This window comes from Chanos chanos, chromosome 4, assembly GCF_902362185.1.
Source record: "Chanos chanos chromosome 4, fChaCha1.1, whole genome shotgun sequence".
Lineage (NCBI taxonomy): Eukaryota > Metazoa > Chordata > Actinopteri > Gonorynchiformes > Chanidae > Chanos > Chanos chanos.
The window spans coordinates 24761080-24788317 of NC_044498.1; the positions used below are offsets into that span (position 1 = coordinate 24761080).

Below are 27238 nucleotides of genomic sequence, written 5' to 3' on the forward strand. Positions count from 1 at the left end.
TGGCTTTGGAATCGAAGCAGAAAGGGGAGAATTCAACTGCAGGAGTCCCAACAATAGGAAGGGGTTTCCATGGCAACGACAAGGAAAAAATTAGATGTTGTGGTGGTATCTTGCCTGTTGCGCAGAAAAAAAATCAGGACACCACTAATTATGCTGTGTTTTGAAAGTGAGACCGCATATATTTAGAAAAAGACTTTATGAAAGTATTATAAGTGTATTTACATCCACTTTTGATAGCCATGACTTTTAATTCAATGCAATGAACTGATTTGGACTCTTAGTTTACCTCCATTATGATGGACAGTTGAAATACTTTAACTGAGACTGAATTACCAGCTGTGACCTGACTTTCACAGCAATGTTAATGATTATTGCCTCATCATTAGGCTCCAGAGTTTTAATGTGCATTTAATTTGAGATTTTGTCCTTAACAAGAGGACACTTTACCCAGTACTGAGGCCACTCTACTCTCATTCAAATGACTCACACACGTCTATATTATGGGAAGACATTTTTTTTTTGTTTGTTTTCCGCAAATATTTATCTTCCAAAGATTAATTTTAAGATCTTTGACTTTTAAAGTGATAGAATTAATAAATTATGTACAAACTACAGATTCAACACCTTTTTAAATCTGTTCAAATCTGCTTTATTTTGATGGCACCTGGAGAAGCTAGGTATCTGAAGAGTAAAACGGGCTTACAGTTCTTTTCACAGTGTTGAATATCCTGCGACTGAGGGCAAGTCTGCCACCTCAGCACCCAGACAGGAATTTGGAGGTAGAATGATGGTTTCAAAAGAGGCTTATTCAGCTGTAACAATCCAATGAGGAATTTCTTCTCAGGTGGTGGCAGGAATTTATACCCTCTGTTTGCATGCAGGAGTCTGTGAGGTCTCTTTCAAAAATCATGTCTACCAGTTAAACATGTGAACTTATGTTTGGAAGATCAAAAAATTCAGAATTATGGTAATAAACGTGTGTATGCACAAACACATTGAATTTATGTGTTTAATCTTAATGGTAGAGGATACACCTTATATATACAGGGATGCCGCACTGGTCAGCAGTTGTTGAGAGACATGCTGGCTACTGGACTGACTGACATATGTATGAATGTAAACAATAAACCTGTGGATTTAACTGAAATTGGCCGCTACAATGCTCTCCTAAGACTACTTCATCAGCTGTTAAAATGCTATAAATATAATTTATAAAGGTTAAACATAAAGGAAAGGACAGATACTAAATACAAAACTCTTGTACTATATGTAAATGGAGAAAGTCTAAGGACACATTCCTGTACGCGACTGATATAATATACACTGGTCTGTCAGTTTAGGTATTGTTATAACATTAAGGTGTAAAGCATAATGATTGTTTCAAGGTTTCTACTTATTATTATGCAAAAATCATTGTGTTTGCAGTATGCAGAAAGCAAAACTGTTTCATTTACAGTCTCAGGCTATTACCTTTCTCACTCTTTGTTTGTCTTTGATTAGCAATGTCAGAAAACCATAGAGAACAGAGCTAGATTAAGCCCCACAGTAAATTCTCTTTGATTATTGATGTCAGGAAACCAACAGAGCTGGATTAGGCCCTGCAGTGAATACTCTCGGATTTGAGGGCGCTCAGGGGTTTGTCCCTCAGCTCAGCTGGGCTAACACAACGCAGCCGTTCCAATGCGGAGAGCTTTGCCTTGGTCTGGTCTATGTACTGCACTAGTGAGTTGAGGTTGCAGTCACATTTCCATGGGTTGTCATGCAGGTAAACATTCTTCAAACCTGGAACAAAAAGTGATCATGTTATTTGGATATTTGTGATACATCTACAAGAATTTCAACATCTGAAACATGCTGCAACATGCTAATCCTTTGTGAACATTTGATGACATTTATTCAAGGTCATCTTGAATACTGGAGTGGTTAAAACACAAGGGGATTAATCAAAAGCTTTCTGCATGAATAATGCTAACCTTACCCTGCATATTGGCCAGCATGTTCCCATCAATGGTGTGCAGCCGGTTCCCACTCAGGGCCAGCTGAGTGAGCTTGGGCGTTGGGCGGAACATGTCCGCTGGCAGCCTCTCAATTTCATTGTTCCTCACATAGAGTTCCTGCAAATTGAACAAACCTTCCAGCATGGCTGAGCTCAGATCAGTGAGCCGGTTGTTATCCAACACCAGCATCTCAAGGTTTATGAGGGGTTTGAAGGCAGCTGGTGGGATAGTCTTCAGGATGTTGTTATCCAAGTTGAGGAAAAGCAGCTCCTGAAGCCCCAAGAAGGTTTTGGGGGAGATCTTCTGGATGCGATTGAGGGCCAGATCTAGCACTTTGAGGGCAATGAGAGGCTTAAAGGCACCAGGCGGGAGAGCTGTGAGAGAGTTCAAGGGCAGATCCAGATCTGAAAGGTTTCTCATGCCCACAAACATGTTAGCGTTGACGCTAGCAAGCTGATTCTGGCCCAGCATAAGGAACCGCAGGTTGAGGAGGTCTTTGAAGCCCTTTGCAGGGAGCTTGGATATCTGGTTCCCATACAGATTCAAAAGCATCAGTCTCTTGGCACCAGAGAAAGTTTGGGGGTGAATCGATTTGATGGAGTTTCTCTCCAAATTTACACTTTCAATTTGGGGAACAGATTGCAGGATGTTGGCTGGAAGATCCTGAAGCAAGTTCTCACCTTGGGTATTGAAAAGATGAAAAATTTACAATGTTTCATTTTCTGCCAAAGAACAAATTCAGAGATCCTGAAACAACTCTACTCTTGTTTTCTTACAAAGCAGGAAAAAAACTTAAAGTAACAAAATAGGTAATCAAATTTCTGTTTCACTTTCATCCATTTTTAAAAATCACTATTTGTATTATAAGAAATAACTCATACTGCACACATACTGTCTTCATTTATTGTCTTATGTGTAACTTTCAACATTCCCGGTTCTAACTCACAGCCTTTGTTTCAATTTCTCCAAATAAGTTAGAGGCACTGAGAAAAATAAGAATAATTTCTGTCATATCCACACAGATGGAGACTCACCAAATTTTAGGATCCATGAGTCAGGAGGGAGGTCCGTTGGGAACTGCTGTAACCCTCTCTTGTGGCAGTTTACTTCGGTTCTCTCTGCACTGGCCTTCTGGGTACATTTGCACGCACTGGGGCAGCCCTGAGTTACCTCTGTCACCCATAGTGCCAACACTGCAAGGCTTGCAAGAAGCTGCATGCTGCTTTGAACATGCAAACACAGCACACTGGCTTTTGATTAGGAATGTGAACAAGTCTAATTTTTTAATTTGCAATTGACACTGGTTGGTGTGAATGACTAATCGATTAATCAGAGCTTGAACACAAACCGGCTTAATGAATCAGAGAAAAATCATCCATTGAAATATAGTCACATGTTGGACTGATTGATTTATGGAAAACAGCCTTTTCTTTAAAGACAAAAAAAATATATCAAACTCTATCCTCTGACAGATATCAGTAGACATTTCACTTTTGTTCAAATAAGTATTTGGAAACACTCGAATTGTTAGAGCTATGATCTCATGGTTCGCTCTATGATTAGAGTGAATCTCCAAATCACAGAGCCCATAACAAGATGCTAATATGTTGACTTCCCAGCTAACTTTTACAAATGACTACTTACAGGGCCTCAATCAGTGTAAACTTTCATTTATTAAAATATCAGTTCTCATGATTAGCTCACAAAAAATTTGTGTTTGTCACCAAATATGTCCATTTCTTGCATATTCTGTCCTTACTGTTTCAAGACTCCTGCAATTACTAATACTGTGTTTAAATTATTTAAACACGTTATTGACAATCCAGCAATAGACTTACACTCTCCAGAAAACTTAATTGATTCATCAACTTCTTTAACCCATCGGTGCATCTGATTCAGTTATATAATTAAGTGACGGAAGCCAATAATAATCCTACTGAAGGCTGTGTGAAGAGCATTAGCAAATAAGCAAATAGTGATTGTAGTATCAAAAAACGAGGAAAAACTTGTGCAGATTTATGTTGACGACTGAGTGCTCAGACTTACCTTGAATGTGGGCAGTATTTGTCTGTAGACTGTTTTTGGGTCTGGTATCGTCCTATTTAGTAGGTATCTCTGAATCTCCAAGTTCAGCTACTCTTTTGCCTTGGAGCTACCTGCTGTGGGAATTGGTTTGAATCAGTGAGACTGCCTGTCCAACTCTAGACTGCAGCACCCATGCAAAACCACCTCTGAAAAACCACAGTGTCTGGAGAAAAATGATGTCAGGTGTTCATGACCAGGCATTGCAGTACAGTACGAGTGGATTCATGGTCAAATGAACTCCCTCATCCTCAGAGGGCAAGAGAAATGACACTTCTGTGTATCAGTGAACCCACACAAGTGCATGTGTATTATCATGTCAGTGTGTAATATATTAAAAGTGCTCACTGGGCTGTTTGACTTGGCAAGTCAAATGTATGTACCAGTCTACACACAGACTGCAGTCACTAGAGTCCTGTTATGTCAGACAGACAGCACAGAGAGAGAGAGAGAGAGAGAAAGAGAGAGAGGGAGAGAGACGATGAAACAGTTTGGTAGGAGGTGAGTGTTGACACTTCACAAGCCTCTCATGAGGACAACAGGCCCATTCTCCATTTCCCCATAGGGATCTTGTTGGCACAAGCATACCAACTGAAGAAGAGGACAACTCACAGTGACTCGTGACTTCTTTTTGTGTGATATCACTGTCATCTCCATCATTTTTAGTCTCCCGGGGCAAACCGAGGAAGTGGCACAGAGGCATACATCGTCACTCCAGGGTGGCCATCTGCCATCAGTGTCACTCTCACTTACACGGACAGAATGTTTGGATGGACGGCAAGTTTCAGATCTCAAATGATGTGATTATAGGCAAGCATATTCCAGAATTGCCTTATATCGATGTGTCTATACCCAGCAAGCAAATTTTTGTTTTTGTATGAGAAGAAACACTCTTTCATGGCTCATCGGCAACAACAAGCCATCTGGAGCATAGTAATCATTACTTCACTAACATCAACCCTGGAGGAACTGCCACTGCGCTGTCTCAGTCCAGTAAAACAGAGAAAATCGAAAAAAATCGCAGGATGAGAGGGCAGACAAGAAACAGAAAACTATCTCAGAAAACAGAATCATGCCTTTAATCTAGTGTCGACAGACAAACTAACTTTTGCACAAACTTTTGCAACCAAAATATGTTAAAAATAAAAGGTAATAATAATAAAGGCTTTTGGTACTAACCTATCAAGTTTTTTTAGAAGCCCAATTTTTCTTCAATTTAAGAAAATATTTGCTTGTTAGTTCCCAACTTTGATAAATTCTACAACTGACATGATGTTATAACATACACTGACTTTGTTATGCCTCTGCTAAGTGGGTATGAACCTGGGCTAGAGACACACATGCTCGGGTGTCAAAACTGCAGACAGTAACCTGGAGTCCACAAAAGGCAAAACTCAACCATCTTCTTAAGATGAGTTTTGCTTGTCTTGTAGACACTGACATGTACTCTACTGCATTTTATTTAGCAATGTGCTTTAAACGTCTGTGACAGTCTAAAGAAGGAAAAAAAAGCAGTAATACATGATAAAGGCCTATGGGGTTCCACAAACCTCCATGTGCGGATGGGTGAGAAATCACTTCATGCCCACTCAGAGAAGCACTCCTGTTAGGTAACAAGTTAATAACAGGAACCCATCATCTTGTGAGGCAGCAATGTAGAAATGAAAGCTGCTAAAAAAAAAAAAAAGTTAGTTCAAAACTCTGCCAGGTGGCTCTTTAGATAAAACCAAGACTTTGGCACTTGTTTGCTGACTAAATTTCGCACTGCCGTACACCATGTTTTCAGGAGGTGAACTGTCATAGTCATTCTGAGCATGACCCACTGAGGGTAAAAAAAAAAACAAGAAATGTCTGTGAGACTGATAAATGACGCTGACAGGATCTGTTCAAGGTAAACATCTTTAATTAGGCCTAAACTGACCAAACTCTTGACTCATCCTTGCGATCAGTCCTGATGACCATGATCATTTTTTTTAATGCCATAAAATACCGAGGCGTCGGCTGCTAACCAACGGCACCACCTCTTCTCTCTCTTTTTCTCTCTCACTCCACTCCCAGCATGCACTGCTCTGACTGCCAGACAGTGCTTATGTTAATGTTCGTTGTTAACTGTGTACCCCTTTTTTTGATGAAGACAGTCTTTGTGGTGCTGAGTGAGTCCTTTCAAGGACAGCGACATGCTGCCAATAAAGAGTGAGTTGTTGCTGCCAGCAGGTTCTCAGTCTGAGTCTATTGCTTTGACTATTCAACATCACAATCCTCACCCTCATGTGCAAAATATTTTTTACAGTCAACACAATGTCATAGGCCCACATAATGTATATCAAATCTGTGCAATTTTAATTGATACTAAGGATTTGATTGAAGATATCACAGATTTCAATTTATGAATCAGCCTTTTTTTTGTTTGTTTGTTTGTTTTGCTTTGTCCATTGTTTGTCCACAAATATATTCTATATTGTGTTGTTAAATCAGGGGCATATAAGAGAACTGAACAATATTAAATGTACAAAACTGTTAAGCTAATGTACAAAACCTATTGTTCCCCGACTCTGACAGGGAAGTAGGGGCGGGTTTAAGAAAAAGAAAAAAAAAAAACTCTGGAGAGTCATTTTCTGTCCATTGGATCCAAACATGTGCTTAACCTCAAAAGCCCCAAGCCTTAAAAACTGTAAATATGGACTACATTTGAAGCTGTCTCGCTAACCAATTATCTCTAATATTGTAGCTGTTTGTTTCACATCTTCTCTGAAACTGAACTTTACACGCGCTGAGACAAAACATAAAGGGCCTTGCAGTTCGATATGTTTACGCGATGTGAATTTGTTACAGCTGCTCTCGTGAAAGAGCTCAAGGAGAAAACAACTTTCAAAGTGAGACTGTTCTGCGAGGATACTAAGAGACAGATGTTTTCGTTAATGATGTGCGCTTCAGCGTGACAGAAACACCGATTGCAATCATTGTGTTGGGATTCTGTCGCATGCTGATAGAGACATTAGGTTATTATATGCTCCATAAATCAATAGCACACTCCCTCCTAACAGTTATGGTGATGTACCGGCATTTAATGGTAAGCTTCCTAATAAAGTGGCCATCACTTCAGCACTGACCCGCCGGATCATACTGCAGTACACTTCAAACTAAATTTAGCTCACTACTGACATCTGCTGCTTAACCGCTAACATTTTCACTAACCCCTCTCTAAGATAAAAATATATATATAAAAAAAAGGAAAAAAAACTTGCTCACTTCACTTCAATGGTAGATTTCTATGTTAAATCAGTAGAACGGAAATTTGTATTTTTGTCACGTCCGATACTTGATGTTTTAATATCACTATGTGCAAATTATATTAACATCTGGAAAATGTATAGGCCAAATATACTTAACGTTTTAAAAAGATTAAAAGATTAAGTTGCGTTACAAATAAAAGCGATTCTTCATATTAATTAAATAGGCGTTATTTACACATGTCCGTTATGCTTAGTATAAAATCAGCGCCGTTAAGCAGCTGGGTAAAGTAGGCCTGGACATGGACCCTGGGGGTACTAAGAGGACGCTTATGTGAGGCAAGAACAAGTAACAACTGAGTAAATTGTCATTTTCACCTCAAAGCTGTCGCTTTCAAAACTGCGATCTTTTGATCGCGAAAATCGCTGACCTGTTTGTGTTTGCAACGAATGACTAATGAAAATAGCCGTCGCTTCGAAACTATGCAACTCACCCCAAATGTATATATGCTCTCTCATTAACCTGGGAGCTTCCAGTGGTGTCAACAATAAACTGTGTCACCTGAGCCAGACTGTCATATTACTGGTTGCCTCCCGCGGAATAGATACAAATGCACCGAATACCATACCCGCGGAAATGCTTTGTATTTTGCTACATAAACATGTTTTTTTGGGGAAACTGTACAGACGATTGATTGATTGATTGATTGCACAAAGGTGTCAAAGGTGATGTCCATTAGTTGTTTGTTTTAGTAAATCATTGGATTTGGTTGATGAAAATGTTTATTTAAGACCACAATGAGCATAAAGTTTATTAAAGATTACAATGAGCATAGCTCAGAGGAGCAAGATTAAACTGCAACAGAATCTGTTCAACACAATATAATATCATCTTAAGCAACATTTTTTTTTTACCCTGAACCTTTCATGTCCTCCCAGCAGTACACAGAAAAGGCTTAAATCGGGATTTTATTGGGGTAGGTTATGTTGTTTGAATACATAAGGATTGCAGGCTTTTAAACTAGATCTGGGCAACTGTTTTCTTCCATCACAAATAAGCAAAAACAAAAGCATAAGTCACAACATCACAACAAAAATGCAAGTCAAACATCCAGTCAAAGCAACAGGACACAAGGAGAGCAGTCCTCACCATCCTAGCACAGGGTGGGCACACACGATATTGAGGACTAGTCTCAGACTGTGTTCGGCTGGACTGGAATAAAGTGCATTTTTCTGTGTCCGTTTGTGTCTTAGATACTGGGCATCAACCACCTACAGTGACAAAACTCCTTTTCTACATAAGCAAATCAGCAGCTGTTACTGGTGCTCTTTCATCATGTCCTCACAGAACTGTGCACTGTGGAACCTGCAGAACTTAGAAATAATAACATATTGTTATTATATTAACATATTGCCATATTATCATTGACTCAGCGCAGTCTTGCTGCTGTGGTCTGAAAATCAAAGTGGGCACCATCCAAAAAGTGACCCTGTTTTCTAACATATAAGTGAAGATTATTGTGATTTGTCCAGTGAGATCCACAATGTACCAGCATCAACTTCTGTATCTATCACACAAATGTTTATGATGCCACTCCAGGTCTTCAGGAAAACCTGTTTCTCACCAAGTCCAGCACCCTGTGACATGGAGACAGTAACACGCAGGAGCTGCAACCATACGTTCTCTCACATAAGGACAGAAGAACACGGCACGTTGATGAGCTTGAGTGTGAAAAGGTGAAATGCATAAAGATTCTAAACTACATACACTACATATTTGACAAGTAACTGCACTGACAGAATAGATAACTTACAGATCTATATTAAAAATCACAAGTAAAATCTTTTTTAACATTTGAAAAGTTCAACAGGTCTGCTTATGTTGTTGGCAACAGTCAATAAACTCATTTATTAGAACTAGTAGTGCCCATGGCTTTTCTCCACCTTTGAGAGCAGCAATTTTTTTTTTTCAGAAAGCATAAGGAAATAGAACATTGGAATAGAGATACCAGAAGTTTTACAAAATAATTTACCATACAAAGATCTGAAATGATAGAGGTATAAAGGTTAAGTATAAAGGTCTATAGTCTTTATAGGTTTGATGTTGGTGGAAGCCACAACAGATTTAATGTACTGCTTGACTTTGTGTTCAAATGTTATAGAGGCCGTGGGTTACTACATCTACATTTATATCTATGAAATTTGCCAACCAAAGGACAAAGTTGATTACATCATGTTCATTTGCTTTGGATTGATCATAGGTATAGAAGCCAAGCATATTTTTATAACAAGGGGAAATAATTGCAAAAATATCGTTTTATAAATTTGCTCATATTTTTCCAAAATATTTCAATATATTGACAGGTCTAAAAAAGATGTCAGAAGACACAAAACATGTTTTTCCTACCAGAGAATCATTCAGGTATATTGGAAACAATAGCTCTGCTACATCTGAACAAGTTTAACATTCAACCACAGAAACAGCTGAAAAGGAACAAATTGTCAGCATGCTCTAACAGGTGTACCTTTAACCCGGGAAAAAGTGTAGCATATAAAAGGAAAAGTTAAACACTACTCCTTGCAAAAGGCCAAAAAGATGGGAGAACTAATTTTACTTTTATTAATAAATTCAACTGCTACAGGTTTGTCCTGCGATAACCAAGAAGGCCAAGGCAATGCAGCTTCCAAGGCGTCCATAACTGCACATGTTCCAATGTAGTGTGGAGTTTTATCACCAATTCCAGCTGCTTTTACAGCGGGCGTCTTTCCACTGGCGATCGCATCCGAGAGCCTGCCTTATCATTATAACAATCTAAGAGTGCCTCAAGTAATAAGTGTTTTGTGCCCTTTTCAGGTTTTGCTGAAGGTCATCAATATGTATGCTTTGTTTAGAAATAACAATATACAGATTAACTTTTACTTCAAGGTGACTTTAAGCATTCACTTGCTCCAAGTTCTGTCATTGTTAACTGTACCTGTATTACCTCAAACAATGCCAGCAATGACATACATATTCATCCTTAAAGGTTTTGAAGTAATGAATAAAGATTGATATGAATAAAAAGCAATAAATAACTGTAAGTGTTCTCAGATTAATAACATTACAATGAAAAATTAACTGCTGTAAAATATTCTCACTGTTTTCTGTTACATTCGCTCTGTGCAAGGTTGACACTACTGAGTCATCCTCTCAATCAGCTGCCCATGTTCAATAATATCTTTTAAGCATATTGCATGCACAAGGTAAAATTGCAGAACAAGGCACTGTGTATTTGCCAATGGATTTTTCAGTGACCAATCTTTTCTTCTGGATCATTCATAAAAATACCAGGTCTATGCTTAGCTGTAGCTTGAACCGCACTTTGCAGCAACGTACAAAACAGACTTTGGACAAGGTTGCCAGTTGACTGATAACATCACATCTGAGGTAGTTACACTGAGTTGACTGAGAAACCTGTATGAATAGACATATAATGATACAGCAACCTTTGGAGAGACTCACCGTGACAGTGCTCTGATTTGCCTTTTTCTATGATCATTTTCTCCTCTGTAGGAACATCTAGAACAGGCAGCTATTGCCTTCTGCATACAGTCCACTGTATTGGATCCTTAATGACATATCAGGATAAATCTCAAAGTTTTATGCACATAAAATTATTATTAATAATGTTCACAGTACCTGTCTCTGTTGAAACCCCATTACCCTGAATGCTTGGCTATGGCTTTTTATGTGTCCCAGAAGCTGTGTGGATAGAATGGGCATTTTTAATCGTTTGTCTGGAGTTCATTGGGCAGGTTTTTGGTCATGCCTATGGTACCGTTTTTGTCCCTTTCACTTTTATTATGTCAGTACTAGTCTTTTAAGAGACACTGCATCAATCAACTCTATGATATGGTATGTAACCTAACCTAAACATACAATATCATTGTATTTTAATGGAGACTGGACAATACACCAATCTTACATCAATACACACATCTAACAAGCACATTTGCCTGTTATAGGTCTGCATATTCCATGCAGAACAATCGATCCCAAGGTAAGGTGTCCCGTTCAGTCATTAGACAGTCCAAAACAACATAGAGAAAATTCTATTATAAATTCAAATTTTAGGGAGCCATTACTAAAAATGGAAATATGAATTTGACATGGCTATAACTGATTATACTCCTTATCATTATGATAATCCATGAGTTCTACTTAATGTGAAGAGTCTTACTTTTTATGCTCTGGCTCTACAGCCATAGTCCTCTTAAGCTGTTTTGTGTTGGCTTCTTTTCTACTGTTGGGAGAATCATTGGAGCTGGTGTGAAATACCACCTTCTGGACCTGGTCAGAGGACTCATAAGCCAGTGCTGGTGGATCGCGACCACATAAAATTTCATGAGTGCAGAGGTGGGGATTACAGAGACACACAAACCTATAGGACTCTGTCCTTTAAGTCAAGCAGTTGAAATATACCTCTTTGGGTTGTCTCCTCAATGCCCTCTAATTGTTTTTTGCAGGACCCTGCAGATGGCTTTGCAATAGAGCAGAATGTGACTTGCATCAAGGTAAATTCTCAGATTGTCTGAACTTCATTGTTTACTAGTGTCTTCACACTCTGAAGTACTTTCTTAGGAAAAACACACTGTAGGACTGAGCACTTCTTGCCGCCGGAGGTCCTTGGTAGTCACCAAGGAATATTACAAATTTGATGAAAGAGTCTGTTTGAGTTAGTTTTACACAAATAATTATGTCAGTTGTAAATAACTTGATTTGACATGGGCAGTTATTAGCATCCAAACTGGTGTTTTAATCTCCTCTGTTTTCTGTGTGACAGAGGGAAGAGGTGACCAGGAGTTATGAGATTGTTTCATTTGGTGCAGACAGAATGGTTGAAACTGAAAACCACAAGGAGACAAATTGCACAGATCAGCCAAATGATTTCCTGCATCCTTTCCCAGGATTTACCAGTTCTGATGTAATTTTTCACTTTTTCTGAAAAGCCATTATATTGAAGATATCTAAAGAATGTTTCCCAAAAATGTTTTAAAGCAGAGTCTGGGGAGTGCAACCAAATGCAGCTGGTCCTGTTCTCTACTTTGTCTTGTAGGGTTATGTGTTATGTGTATTATACTATATCCCAGTGAGATGTCACTGACTGTTCCTGTATAACATAGTGCTAGTAGCACTCTCCTACCAGAAATCCATCATTCGGTGATTCATATTATGGCCTTTTGTGTTGTGGTGCACTATGCTGCTCTGCTCACATTAAACATATTAAAACACAACTATGAAGTGTATGTCTCGTGCCTGTTGTCATAAGGAAAAACAAACTATACTTCATCAAAAATACTTCTTAATAATTCTCCTCTCAAAACAGCCTTTAGAGCTTTGTGGAAATGCCACCCAATGTCAGTCTTTCTTTGTATGTTCTCACGATCATTCAAATATTTTTGATTAGGAGACGGAACAGAATTACTTGACAGAGAAAACTGAAACGTGCTGCTCTTGATACACTAGCAAGATGTCGTCAAACTGTAAGTGTAAAAATGAAGACGATTGTATTGTCACATAGCTTTCAGTCACATATTTCATTTCATGACACCGTGTTATCAGTTTTAATATCTTGATTTACAGCGTGAACAACCATTTCAGTATTGTGCACTGAACCGCCAAGTTCCTGTGATGGCCTTATACTTTGATGGCCAAAGTGACCTGCAACCAGACTTCTGTCTCTCCAGACCCACAGTCGCCCATCTCGTTCACATCCTCCGCTCTCCATTTGACCATGGCTGGGGTCATGACCTAGAGATTCTAGTGTTCCTGTTTTCACTGGCAAATGCAACTTTTTATCATGTCGTGTCAAGAGCGGTGAATGACATCATCCCTAGGGTCGCACACAAAATAATCAGGCTCAAAAACAGGGTCATCTGCTTTCCACCACCTGATGAGCTTCAAAGAACTGGTGCTGGCTTTGAACATCTAGCTGGAACTACAATTTACAATCTGGTATTTATCAGACGTGGTCTAGCCGTTAGAGAACCGCACTTGTGACTGGAGGGTTGCTGGTTCAATTCCCAGTATCAACATCTATGGCTGTGTGCCCTTGGACCCCAATACCCCCTGGGCGCAAGGAATGCTGCCCACTGCTCCTGTGTCTGGTGTATGTGTGTTGGATGGGTTAAATGTAGAGGACAAATTCATTGCTCACAGTTTGTGTGTGTGATCACAGACATTTACATTATATTATGTTTACATTACAAGGTGACTTTACAATAAGTGCATCAATCAGCGAAAAGCAAAAGATCGTGGTAAGAATGCAAATTAATTAATCTCAGTATCACTGTATATTCTGCAACAATAAACAAGACCTGCGACAAAGGAATAAGGTTAGTACATGTATTTTTTTTTTTTAAATATCACAACACAGAAAGAGAGGTTAAGCAGTGGCAGACAGCTGGGTTCTGAAAAGGTGGTTTTTCAGTTTCCTGCAGAAGATGGCAAGAGATTCCTGACTTACAAAGGAAGGTCATTCCACCACTGCGGAGCAAGGGCAGAGAAGAGACAATGCCGAGATTGTTCCATGTCAAATCACTCCAATCAGGAACCATCTGTGAACTTGCTGCCGCTTGGCACGACAATACTGAAGTTACCTGCACACTAACATTGTCAGCACACTCTAGTTGCAAAAGTGATTCTGACATATCTAAACACATTGCCAGCTGTACAGCCTTGACACAAAAGTATGCTCTCAACCATATGAACCGGCTCAGGACCCAGTGTCTTAGTATAGCAGAACATGCTGATCCTGGTCAGTGCAAGCTCCCACTGCATCAGAACATAAAATTTGTATTTGCATTTCAGTGCTTCAGGTCATTCTCAATGGCTTCACAAGTCTTTATTTATTATTGCAACATAAACTGTTTTGCAAGAGTTGATGAAGTAACCAGTAACTGGCTGAAAAGCTGAGACAAGGTCACTGCTGCTTCGTGGGTGTGGTATTATCCCGTGGATGAAGCTGTAGGTCAGAGGGACTCCAAAGTGTCCCCACTTCCAATGGCCTTATTAGATTTATAAGAGGCTTCAACCAGTTCTGTACCCAACCTAGCCTTCACTTTCATCTCTCCAGCTAAAAGGGTAAAGAAATGTTTGCCAAGTGAAATACTGGACCAAAGGGGGGGGGGGGGGGGGTGCATTGACTGCAAGATTTCTGCATCTCTTGAGAATCTTTCTTGAATCATATTTAATAACAGTGTCATGACCCACCTTGTGTTCTCTCTCTCTGTCTCTTGCTCTCACCCACTCCTTCTCTCTGGGCGTCAGGTTGGACAGGTGTCCCTGGTTACATTAATTGCTCCCTAGTTATGAACCAGAGGGATAAAAGGCTCCTTTTCCATGGTGTGCTGACATACATCACCTATAGCACTCTTCAGATTTTGTTTTGCTGGCTTCACTACACTTTTGTTTGAAGACTTCACTCACATGCTTTTATTTGAATATGTCACTTATATGCCTCTTAATTTAAGTTGTAATCTTCATTTCTCAATAAATATCTTTTGCTAACTTTATCCATGTGTGGCCTCCTATTTCATGTCATATGTTGTCTGTGTTTGATGACATTGCAGCATATGCCATATGAAAGTGTTTTTTTAAAATGAAGTCCCTTAGCTGACATCCCGTGATCAGTGTGTGGTGAGACCACTACTACTACGGCATAGATTCAGCGCAGAGGTATAAATTGGCCTTTAGAAGCCCCGTAAATCAGAATAAAGGAAACGCCATTTTTTCCTCATTCAGTTCTGTTCAATGGAATTTCTTTGTGCAATACTTTTTGCAAAAGACAGAAAGCAATTTTAATAGATACTGAAACAACCAGTGAGGAGACTAAAGTGACAGTGGTGAGGAAAAACTCCCTTTGGCTAAAGCAGAAAGAAACACTGAGAATAGCTGAGTCTCAAAAGGGAGAGTCAGTCCTCCTCGGGCTGGCACCAGTAGAGTTAAGAGTACGGTTATTGGCCTATTGGCATGGAGCGACAATACAGAAACATCTAGGAGAAATAATAAAAAGGGCCGTGTAGACTGAGGTGTTTATTTGGGCCTATTAGAATCAGTCAGGGTTGGTGTTAATTAGAGATATCCCAGGAGTAGTTTAGACAAGGGGGTCTGTGTGGGTTTCCTCCAGGAGCTCTGGTTTCCTCCCACAGTCCAAAGACATGCAAGTCAGGCAAATTGGAGACACTAGATTGCCCCTAGGTGTGAATAAGTGCTTGAATGTGTTTGTTTGTGTGCCCTGCGATGGACTGGCGACGTGTCCAGGGTGACCTGTCCCCACCTTTCGCCCAATGAATGCTGGGATAGGCTCCAGCACCCCCTGCGACCCTAATTACCAGCTTAGATAATGAGTGAGTGAGTGAGTGAGTGAGTGAGTGAGTGAGTGAGTTTAGACAAGGGAAGGTTTGGGGAACAAAAGCAAGGGGAAGATCTGACTGGCAGGCTGGCAAGACTGGCGTGCAACATTAAAGAGGTGCCACTCTGAGCTCCAGTGGAAGATTGTATTGGTCAATGGCTTATCAAGCTGCATGTAGCAGTGTCATATCCTGTGTCATATCTTTCATGTGTGTGAGACAGCATAGGCAGAGGTAGAGAGAGTGGCATGTGGCTTGTGGAATATTTCTAATAACAAAGAGTTTAGCGCTATGGAATACAGAAAGTAATGCAGTAAGACATGGGTACAAAACTACAGTTCCCTACCCAAGTGAGGCAGCACAGTGTGCAGAGTCAGCAGGTGTCATGTCTGTCAAAAGTTAAACTGGACATCATTTAGGGCTATGACAGGGAAGGAGATGGATCAGGTGTCGCTGGATCTCAAGGGTATCTGTCCCACAAGAGCAAAAGGAGGGAAAAGTTGTTTGCCTGGGATAATTAAGAAACTTCATTTGGCTTAAGTAATATACATGGATGTGTTCCATTGGCATAACAATGGAAACTGATACTGTGTTAATAAAGAATATCAGCATATATACCCAGAGGAGAAGCAGCCCAATTATAAGCCCAAGCACTTTAACCTGAGGGTGTGCAGAAGTCTCACTGTTATTGTCTACAAATTGAGAATGGAGGAGAACCATTAAATGCCCACAAGACTGTCCAGCCTGTTCAAAAGAACATGATCTTTGGTATGAAATGCTGCACTTGAATATAGTAGCACAAGCATAAATATGCAGTCAGAGGAAAGAGGTGAGTCATTCAGCATTATAACTAGAGCAGGCTGTGTGGTCTGCAGCCTGATTGAAATATGTGGTTAATATAATTTTACAGCAAGATCAACCATGACCATTTAGCAACAGCTTTCTTGAAGACTTAAGAATTAAAAGAAAGATTACACACAGACCTGAAGCTGGACAAGTTACAAGTTACATGTGGACAAGTAACATGTAGTAGCCAGGTAAAATGAATTGCTTTTTGGCCAATGGAATTGTGAATATCATATTGGAGTAAAAGAATCAAGTTGCTTTGTGGACTTTGTGGTAAACTCAAGAGTTTAAAAAAGAGAGTGAATTAAAATTTTCTCTCATCTTTACTGTTTTTCCATTGAAAAACTCATAGTTGTCAGATAAAACCCACTTGTTCATGGGGTCAACCATTTCTCCATTTGTAGTTATCTTTGTGACTGTATTGAAGAACCTTGGATTATTCTTTTTTTCTATCAGACATCAGAAATCTGATCCAGCAGCAGTGAGAACATTTCAATACTGTAAAAGACTCTTTTCAGGCATTCTGGAACAATTTGTCACCGCTAATCTTTGTCCTTCTTTCCATGAGTCAGGTTTAAAAGCATGCGTATGGTCTGGAGGGACATAGTTAAAACTGACCATCTACCAAAAAAGCATTCTGATGAAATGTCAGAATATTTTTCCTTTTTTCATTAACATTCTCATGTTCATACTGCAGCCATGCTAGATGAAAACCTACATGCTTAAAAACTTAGATTGTACAATTATAAAATGCATACTTTTATTCATTTCTTTAACGTAACCAAGGAAATGAAGAGTTTTAGAAGACACAGAACCAGAGTCACATTAAAAGTAATGTTGTAAACATTTATTTATTTAAGTTTCTGAAAATCATTGTGTACAATGCAGTTATACAATTCATGTATTTATTTTAACAATGAAGCTGTGGTTTGTCAATCTTTTCTTCTTGTATCAAAATACAGCGGTCTGTTGTCTTATGCAAAATTTACAAGCAGACTTGTTACATAAAATAGCAAGTAGTTTCAAATAATTTGACTTCATTAAATCGGTTAAGATGAGGTTGAAAAGAGAACACACTGATCAAGCACCAATCAGGAAGACTAGGACTCGTGGTCAAACCTGAGGGAAAAAAAAAAAATCTGAAAAAATAAAAAGACTTTAAACTGCTACAGTGGGTATTCCAGCAATTATTTTAAGACTGAAATCAAAAGTCATATGTAACTATAAATATCTAATTCCAAAACATAAAATCTACATAAACTGGAATTTTCAATTAAATTAAAAACAAAAACTTAAAATCAGATGAAATAATAAAATCACCTCATGAGAAACATTCTAGGACATTCAGTGGTGAAACAGGCCACTGTCTAGTCTAGGCTATGTATTGCAATGCTCATCTACAGTGCCAAAGGGGAAAAAAAGTCTAAATTAATTTTATTTTACACTAGTATCCAGGCTTATTGCTACATAAATAATTGGACTTAAAATAGTTGGTCACAGTATCTACATTTTGGAACAAAGGTTTTGAAGTTGAATTTAATGTTACCACAATAGTCACTATTTTGTTTAATGATTAAAAACCACTATCCCTTGTTCTACGTTATCAGAGAAAGTCAGTGCTGTTAGAACATATCACATGGAAGGGAGCGGAATAATGTAATGCAATACAAAAAAATTATACCAGCCTCAGATTACCAGTTGTCCACTTTTGTCAAAGAAAAGCCTTCTTTCAAATAAATGATCTCCCACTTTTCCAAATTAAAACAACATATCAGAATCAACAAGCTTTTTAAGGTTTGTGTCGAACCTTCTCCGAGTCCTTTGTTACTGTATGCTGGTTTAAAATGGATCTGAACCAATGTCAGATCGCTAAGCCTCTGGAAAAGCTGTCTTCATGTTAAAAACCTAGTTTTCCAGTTAGGACTGGCTACTCACAATGGACCTGAGGTAGCAAAGCCAATGTTTATAAACTTTGCATGGAAAAGAAAGAAGCAATTTCACAGAATGCATGTTAACACCTAGGTTATTTTTGTTTTGTTTTTGTTTGTTTTTTTACACTGAAAATTAATAAATTCACTGTATGTACAAAAATTATGACAATGCCTTCCAATTTTTTTCCTCAAAAATGCTGGTCCTGAGGGATTTCATTCTTACTGTACAGATAAAAAAGCACTCATATCCCATTATACAGAATATACATAAGCATGATACCAAAACGGTATTCTTATAAAAAAAAAAAAGAAAAACACCCTGAAAGAGAAGAGCCAAGCAGTTATTGTAATACTTTGAAAATGGAAGCTGGAACCTTGAGAGATAACAGATGCAAATATTATGTAAAAATAATTTGTTTCAACAAAATGTATATACATATGTACAGTTTAACGAGCATTTAGACCCAGAAACTGGGACTTCCCAATTTTGTAAACTTTTTTTTCCTCTTCCTCATAACAAAGCTTAAATTAAACAAAGCTAGCCAATATACTTGGATTTTTAAAACAACTTTAAAACTGATGCTGGAATGTAATTTTTTTCCCAAGCTCCAAACAGCTGCCTCACTTCCTCTGTCTTACACACATTAGTGGTTTTCTTGTCCAATTAAATGACACAATTCGCAGTTTGTTTACGAAGGAAATTTGGTACGTTTTGTCTGTCCCACGTGTGCGTGGCATCCTAAGATTTTAGTAAATGCCAGGGAAGATGCGGTAGCGGACCACTCTGCAGTATTCCTCCCACGCTGATCCGTACTTTTTCCTGCACTGGTGTGCATCCCGTTTTTCCCGATGGATCAACAGACAGATCAGATATATCAGGTAGAAATACGGAATCACGTGGTTGAAACCTTGAAGTGGAAAAAAACCCAATAAAGCAAAGCAAGACAGCTTAAATTCTCAGGGGGTATTCCAGAGAGCAGGTTTGCTAGCAAAACAAAGCCATACGTTCTTCTGTTGGAAGGTTTACTACTTGCTCTGAGTTAACTAACTCTGAGTTTTCACTAAAGTCGCTTTCTGGAATACCCTCCAGGTCAAAACAAATGAGACAATTAACCCTGAAAATCTCTTTAACAATGTTTTGTCATTCAACACATGTTTAAAATCACAAGACCACAGGAAAAAAAAGCACTTCTAGCTTTGAGCAGTTCCACAGGGCTAGTACAGGTGCACCGAGTCTGCCTTAGTAAACACTGTACTGTGTCTCTGTCAGTTTTTATACAGTCATAAATTCAATGAGTACTGCCAATCAAAGAACGGCCTGACACTGGTTTACTCACCACATGGCAGAGACCAGGCAAGTCCCATAATGATGTCTCCCAGGTAATTAGGGTGACGGACCATGCCCCATAGACCAGACACCAGCAGATTCTTCCCAGTGGCAGTTGGAATCGTCTTAAGATCTGAGAAAATGAAAATTAGTCAAAAGTGACATTTTGTTTCAAGTCATGAAGGAACATTAGTAAAACTCCCGAAAACAGTTTTCAGAACACTTACGTGATATCTTGGGGTCAGATGGATTTCTCCTTAAAGCAAATTTCTGGGAGTTGGCTTTCCGGAATATGTAATATCCAATACCTACCAGAGAAAATCCAGTTAGTGACACTGTAGCTGCTGGTATGGCTGTAAGCCTCAAACGTCAGACAATTGTTACGAGGTATTTGATTAACACTAAGATAAAGGTTGAGGGGAAAAAACCTGTCTACAACAAGCATATTTGCTCATTTAACATCATAGCAGAACTCAACAAAAAAACCAAACTTTTGAATTGGAGAGCTACCTGAGCAAAAGCAAAAACCAATCAAATCAACTGGGGTGGGGGTTTGAAAAAGCCTCTCTCACCAAACAGCGTGATCAGACAAGCCATCCAGATCATGGAGAGCTCATTGGGATGGTTGACCAGGTAATAGGCCTGACAGGTGAAGGAAAAGGGCACCCAGGCCAGGTCTCCAAAGGCTAGCATGAACCCAAAGCCATCATACATCATGTCCATCATGGTCAACAGCTTCTCCTGTCCCGAGACAGTAAGTCAAACAATTACACACTGTTCTATATAAAACACGAGCATTTACTGCTGCCTTACAGAGGTTTTTGACTATGCATGATGGATATCAAAAGCTTGTCTATTGGGAATTCTCATAAAATGACTATCAATGGATAGACACATATTACAATTCTGTAAAAGAAGACAGACAGACAAAAAATCCCTCCTACAGAAATTTCACTTCAAGCTATCAATACCAATTCTCGAAAACAAAGCATCCAAAAAGTCTAGTATCAAACATGATTAATCCATCCCTTGATATACCACCCACAGCACTGTGTGGGATTCTACTGGTTTTTACCTCATGCCAGAGGCCATCCAATACCCAGATGAACTGGAAGCAGTTCACTAGGATCATGGCTGGAGAGGGAGCTTCCAACTGCTGCACTTTCATCTCAGCCAGTAACATGGCAAGATTGATTAAAATCTGTAAGAATCAAGAAAATTCATACATTCATAAACATTAGATTCAACTGCATGGAGACAAATACATAACTATAATCAACACAAATTATAATACTGTGTTTGTGTCAATTACACTTTTACATGTAAACATTGTGAAGGACTGACCACTAGAGGGGGCAATTCTGACATCAGCTGTCTAACTGGCTCATCAACTGCTCTGAGCTCTCACTCACTCAATCCAAACAACACATTCTGAATCTTTGTAAGAAAACACTCACCCAACCAATCAAACCAGGACGCATCTCACAAAAGAACTTCACGTCAAAGCTTTTGATCCGTGGGTTTAGCTCGCGTCCCATGAAAAAGTCATAAATCACATAGCCTAGCAGGGAAACGGTAAGCATGTCGTTTTTCAGAACATATACTGACGCATGGGGCTGTAACAGACGTACTCACAGACACAAACATTCACACTCACCAGAACTGCCAGCTGGTGCACGGTCTTCGTCGGATGCCCAGCGAGCGCGGACGAACAGATAGAGGCTTAGGAGGAGGGAGATGATCAAAGCTGAGGTGTAGAACTGAAGGAAATGGGTGTGGATGTAGCTGAGATCCACCCCCTGATGCATGGCAACACCCACCAGAAGAGCACTGACCACCAGTGCATAGAAGCCTGAGAAAAGGGGTAACTCTTTATTGAGCTAGAAAAAAAGCAACTGGTACAGCACTGAAGTTATCTGGAAAAAAATAACACGATTATGTCTTTCCATAAAAGAGAGACTAACTGTTAGATCACAGTGGACAGCACGGTCTAAAAATGAAAGACAGCCTCACCGTTAATCCTGTATTTCAACCTCTTCCCATTCTTCAGAGGCATTCCCTCAACAACCTGAGGGACAAAAAAGGGAGAAATGTTCAGCTATGTGGATGGGCATCAACCTCTCACAAGAATTTAGGTAAGAATGACCCCCCCCACAACGTCAGTGCTTGCATGTGACCATTGAGTTAGATCCTACAGACGGAGACACTCCACAGTAAAAACTGTGAATTTGCCATTCCTCCACACATCATTTAATGATTTGTATATATGCTGGGAAGCTGTTCTGCTGACCTAAGATGCGTACACTGAGATCTGACATATTTAAGTCTCTACTCAGAGTATGTATATGCCTGGTCAAATATGTGAAAATTCAACCACACATTTCAGGAAGCTCTTCCTTCCCACAGTGAAAACAGCTGTTGGTGCACAATGTGGCGTTGGTATTTTATCTGAGGTTAAACGCTCCCACTACTAGCTCTCCCATTTTACCCTGATGCTCACTGCAAAATTACAACCATGTGACAGACTGGGAGCATTCAGAGTCTATTACCCACAGATTATGCACACAGCGTACGTGCTGCCTCTGATGAAGAATTTAATTTGGTCTAGTTGGTCATGTGCTAAGGCCCATGTCAGTCCACTCATGTGACTGCTGGTCGTACCTTTCCAACGGGCAGCAAGGCAAGGATAGCCTGGAAGAGGAGCCACAGCAGCACAAAACCAAAGACTTGCCAGTCCCAGAGTGTTTCCAGGGCAGTGAGAGTGAGGGATAAGCTCTGGAGACTGGCATCCTCCTGACCACACAGTATGAGCAGGGCTAACACCATCACAGGCAGGACCAGCATGAGCAGGAACACTCCTGACGAGAAGACAGAGTCAGTGCTCAGGACTGGATCCTTCACCTTCTCATTTCATTCTTAATCATTTGTTTTGAAGAAGACTGACACTTCAGTGAGGTTATGCTTAGCTGAGTGCAAATGAGTCGAGAGGAATTCCAGCTCCCTTAGTCTTACATTAGTAATGAATAGGTCATGAATGTGAGAGAAATTAGAGATTTAGTGACGGCTGGAATCAAGAACAAATTAAATGGAAGGGAAGAGGATGGCAAAAATAGCTATGGATACTAGATTTCTTCAATAAACTCCATCTTAAAGATTAAATATATTACAAAATCACACAATATAGTTTATGCAACAATCAAGAAAAGAAAATCACAATAAAGATGAACTACACTTTAAAATTATACAACATATGCAAATAAGGCAACATTTTTATTAATTAAATAACTAGGCTAATTTAACAGCTACACACAGAGGGTATTGGTGTTTATTGCTCTTCTCTAGGTGTCTTTCTGAGATTTCAGGGTATTGGTGTTTATTGCTCTTCTCTAGGTGTCTTTCTGAGACTTCAGGGTATTGGTGTTTATTGTTCTTCTCTAGGTGTCTTTCTGAGACTTCAGGGTATTGGTGTTTATTGTTCTTCTCTAGGTGTCTTTCTGAGACTTCAGGGTATTGGTGTTTATTGTTCTTCTCTAGGTGTCTTTCTGAGACTTCTCATTGCACTACTTTTCACATGCAGGTTATACACACTTACCTATCCTGCCTCCAAACTCCAGTTCTTCAGTTATCTTAGTAGTGGTGACAGGAGCAGCCAGTGGTATTGCCTCAGCCTCTTTCTTCTCTGGTTCAGCAATTTTGGCGTCTCCCAGCTCCTTCCTGCGCCGAAGGTTATAACGCCCCCCAGCGTGGCTCTCTCCTTCTGCCTCAGTCTTCTGAAAGAAAACATCAGTGCCATGTTGAGTTTAACACACACACATACACAATACTAACAAAGCCCCATGAACAGATGGTAAGTGTCTTTGCCAGGGAACATGTGCAAAGACCAGTGCTGAGGTCCCCTTTTCTTTCTTAGTGTTGAACATAGTGTGGTCTCTTCTTCATGGTATGTTAAAAAAGAAAACACAGTTTCAAGTGATTCCATGGGCAATAACATGGATCTCAACACACAAGACATTCCCATGGAGATGTTTCTGTAGTGGAAAGGTAAGAGATAAAAGTGGTCTGCTGACTGCGCATGCCACTCCTCACCCTCTGTGACCAACACAAGAGTTGTAAAACGTCAGGGAATTACAAGACAGAAGGGGAAACGGCAATTCCAAATTGAGGGAAGAGAAGGAAAATCCAATAAGAAAGTTATTAAGTTAAATGGTTGAACAAACAAATGAGTAAACAGAGAAATAAATAAGAGGCACAGGTGTGTGATGGGAGATGATCATTAATCCTTGTCTATCTGAGGAGATAAAGGCCCTATAAAGCAAACAGCCACTACAGTGGGGATTAAATCATACACTCCCCAAACAACAACACAGCTAAAACTAAACAAATGATTATAAACACAAATAAAGTACATATTAAAAACAAGGCTGTTACAATTCTCTTTAAATTACAAAACCACGACTTCATATGTCCTGAGAATGTAAATAAAGGATAACTTATACTAAAAACAGTTTGTAAAGAATCAGAGGATGGTTTTCATGAAAGTTCCATTTTTTTTGTTATTTTAAGAGGTGAAACATGAGGTGGCAAAACGTGAGCAGGTGGAAAAACGGAGTGTCTAACACTTTTCCACTGTCAGCGGGAGCTTTGTGCTGAGAAACACAGGCCTCCCCCCCCCCACACACACACACACAAGGGGCACAGCATGCCCCGTCATGACATTCCTGCACTTAAAAAGACCATTCATAAAACATCCACTCTCACTACAAGGACAAAACAATGCATTGGCATTAATATATGCTACAGCGATAGTGTCTTTGTCCACTGTGTTGAGGTGCTTTAAGTACTTAACGCTTAAGTACATGTGTCAAACTCACCTCGTTCTCTCTGTTAGCTGTGTCATTTTCCTCTTTCTTCTCATGCTTATTGTTGCTGTTGTTCTCAACAGGCAATTTCTGAAATAGAGGACAGTGTGGTGAGGGGAGCTGGGGAGTGGACATATACATACATACATATGTATACATACAGACACAGTCAAGCATAAAATCAAAACAAAAACCAAAAACCATGGTTCACAAAAATGAAATGAAATGAAATAAAATAAATGAGGAATTCAGAGTTGATTTCAAATACTTCATGCATACATTAAAAAAATTAGGCCAAATTAAAACAAAAGGGTTTTTTTTTTTTCATTTTTTTGAGTTTGAGCAGTGTCTGTGAATTTGATTTGACAGGGACAGCAGTGATTACATTGCAGAGCAGATGAAGGGCTCCAAAGCGGTTGCACATGACAGAGGTTCAACTTAAGGCCAACTAACCCTTTCCACTTTCATTCTCACACACACACACACACACACACACACCCACCCACACAGACACACACACACAGACACACACAAACACACCCACACATACACTGTGAGAGAGGAAAAGCCCTACCCACAGACACAGGAAGACATAACCTGCTTTCTTACCAAAGGGGTGAGCTGCACCTCCAAAACCTCTTTGAGTTTGTCCTTGCGGGCCACAGAGGTGCGGGACGGGGACCGACGAGTGGTTCTGGCCGGAGAGCGCGAGCGGCTGCGTCTCCGAGCAGGAGAGCGGGAGCGTGAGCGGGACCGAGAGCGCCCAGAGCCCTGCCTAAACCCTGTGGTGCTCTACACAAAAAAACCTTCAGTGCAGTAACAGCATGGACAGTCACTTAACTGCTAACATAACCAGCCAAACACTGCCCTGTGGAGCTACTAAAATAGGTACATCCAATCAGCATACAGAACACTAACTCCTAACAATGTAACTAACAAGTAGTCATAATTAGTTATAAAGGCTAGACTTTAAATGACACTGACTGAAATTTGAAAAATGAATGATGCAAATGCACATCACAGGAATATCTCTACTGAGGTCTGAGCATTTCCATACCTTGATGTCAGCATCTTTCAGCTCCAGCTCTGTTCCATCTTTGTATATGACAGTGTAAAGCTGAGTTTTGGCATCATAGCCCAAAACCTTCACTTCATAAAAGAGGCTACTGCCTGGCCAGCGGCCCATGACAACATCCCCTCTCTGAAACCTGCTACTTGGCATCCTCATTTACCTAGAGAGGGCAGAACAGAAAACAAGAGAGGGACAAGGAGAGAATAAGACAGAGAAAGAGAGAGAAAATAAACAGCAGTGCCACATAAAAGTGATGATGACTCTCTGAGACAGGACTGTTATAAATCTGCCCTTTGAATTCAGCAGTTCCATTGGCTTTAATCTCAGTCTGCCACTACATTAGTCTATCACTATAAGGCAAAGGTGAAAACCCAGCAGAGTTCAAATGCCAGAGTTGAAGAACCCAGGTGCACTTGATGCGCCACATCTGTGGCCTCAATTAAAGGAAACTGTTGCACAATGGCACTTTCAAACAGGCTGAGTGAATGCAGCTTGACTGATTCATCTGTTTTGTCTCCTGTGAGGAGGTGCCGTGCTTTGAGACTCCCGGTAAGTGTCCACGGAGACGGATAAGCTGAATAAGATCGATAACTGGACCTTGTGAGGAGAGTCAAAACTGAACGGCAGACCCACATGGCACTGGACACAAAGAAGCTGTGATGTCAGCAGTGCCCATGTCAGAAGTGCTGACGGACACGTCTCTTCCAGGCTGCATTTTCTGTCTGTTGTTTTACATTGTGACCTCAACACTGCCCATGCTCGTCTGTTTTCTTAGTATCATTCTCTTTTCTGCTATGCAGCATTAACATAACATGAAGGTGAATCTACTATTGTTAGAGTACATTAGGATGCTATTAAGATATGACTGTGTAACTTCAAGTTTTAATTTGAACTGATCTGTATTGGAACATCAGAGCACTTTGACTCGATAATCGGAAGAATGGTTTCAGAAACAAAGTAAAACACGAAGCCTGTTTTTGTAGAAGAGATGAGACCTTAAAAAGACAAAAATAAAGTAAAAAGATTGAATGTAATTGCACTTTTTTGTGATACTGGAACCTGCAGCAGCCCTCAGATAAAAAAAAAATGTATTCCGTAATTTCTCCAGTAAATATGGGACACACACAAGGCTCAAAAATAAAGTGAAATTATTGGTGAAATTCCATATGTCCCAAACGTACGCAGACACGCAAACCTCTACTGAGCCATAAGATTAGAGGGTATGAAGAGTGAGCAGGGCGTGGCTTCCTGGTCAATGCCAAAATCTTTTGTTGAACACTTTCAGTAAACATACTACAGGGGTGTTTTAGAACCGTAATAAATATCACTCAGTTATAAAACGACGTGGACTTAATTTGATTTGGGGAAATTTCCAACATCACCGTTTCGTATATCTGAAAACGACTTCGCCAACCGAATATACCGAGCTGCTCCTCTTGAGAAAATGACATGTATGGTGACGGATGTGACACATTAACGACTTCTAAAAACCCTCCAAAAACT

The 27238-nt window shown here is 39.8% G+C and overlaps 1 protein-coding gene across 1 annotated transcript; it reads right to left on the reverse strand.

The window, feature by feature from the left end:
• Nucleotides 1-18790: 18790 nt before the first annotated feature.
• On the reverse strand, nucleotides 18791-25885 carry lbr (lamin B receptor). Its single transcript, XM_030771470.1, has 13 exons — nucleotides 25721-25885; nucleotides 25273-25455; nucleotides 24676-24753; nucleotides 23397-23574; nucleotides 22466-22662; nucleotides 21818-21872; nucleotides 21462-21656; nucleotides 21262-21365; nucleotides 20880-21005; nucleotides 20377-20545; nucleotides 20032-20112; nucleotides 19815-19937; nucleotides 18791-19385 (listed from the first exon to the last, which is right to left on the reverse strand). Exons 1-13 carry the CDS (start codon nucleotides 25883-25885, stop codon nucleotides 19225-19227), a joined length of 1815 nt encoding a protein of 604 aa, XP_030627330.1. The 3' UTR covers nucleotides 18791-19224.
• Between the last annotated feature and the right edge of the window lie 1353 nt (nucleotides 25886-27238).

Coding starts and splice junctions, on each gene's coding strand:
- lbr (XM_030771470.1), bottom strand. CDS start 25,885: ATGCCAAGTAGCAGGTTTCAGAGAGGGGATGTTGTCATGGGCCGCTGG. Junction 23,575..24,675: donor CAGCTAACAGAGAGAACGAG/GTGAGTTTGACA, acceptor GTTTTCTTTCAG/AAGACTGAGGCAGAAGGAGA. Junction 21,657..21,817: donor GTTGAAATACAGGATTAACG/GTGAGGCTGTCT, acceptor CCCTTTTCTCAG/GCTTCTATGCACTGGTGGTC.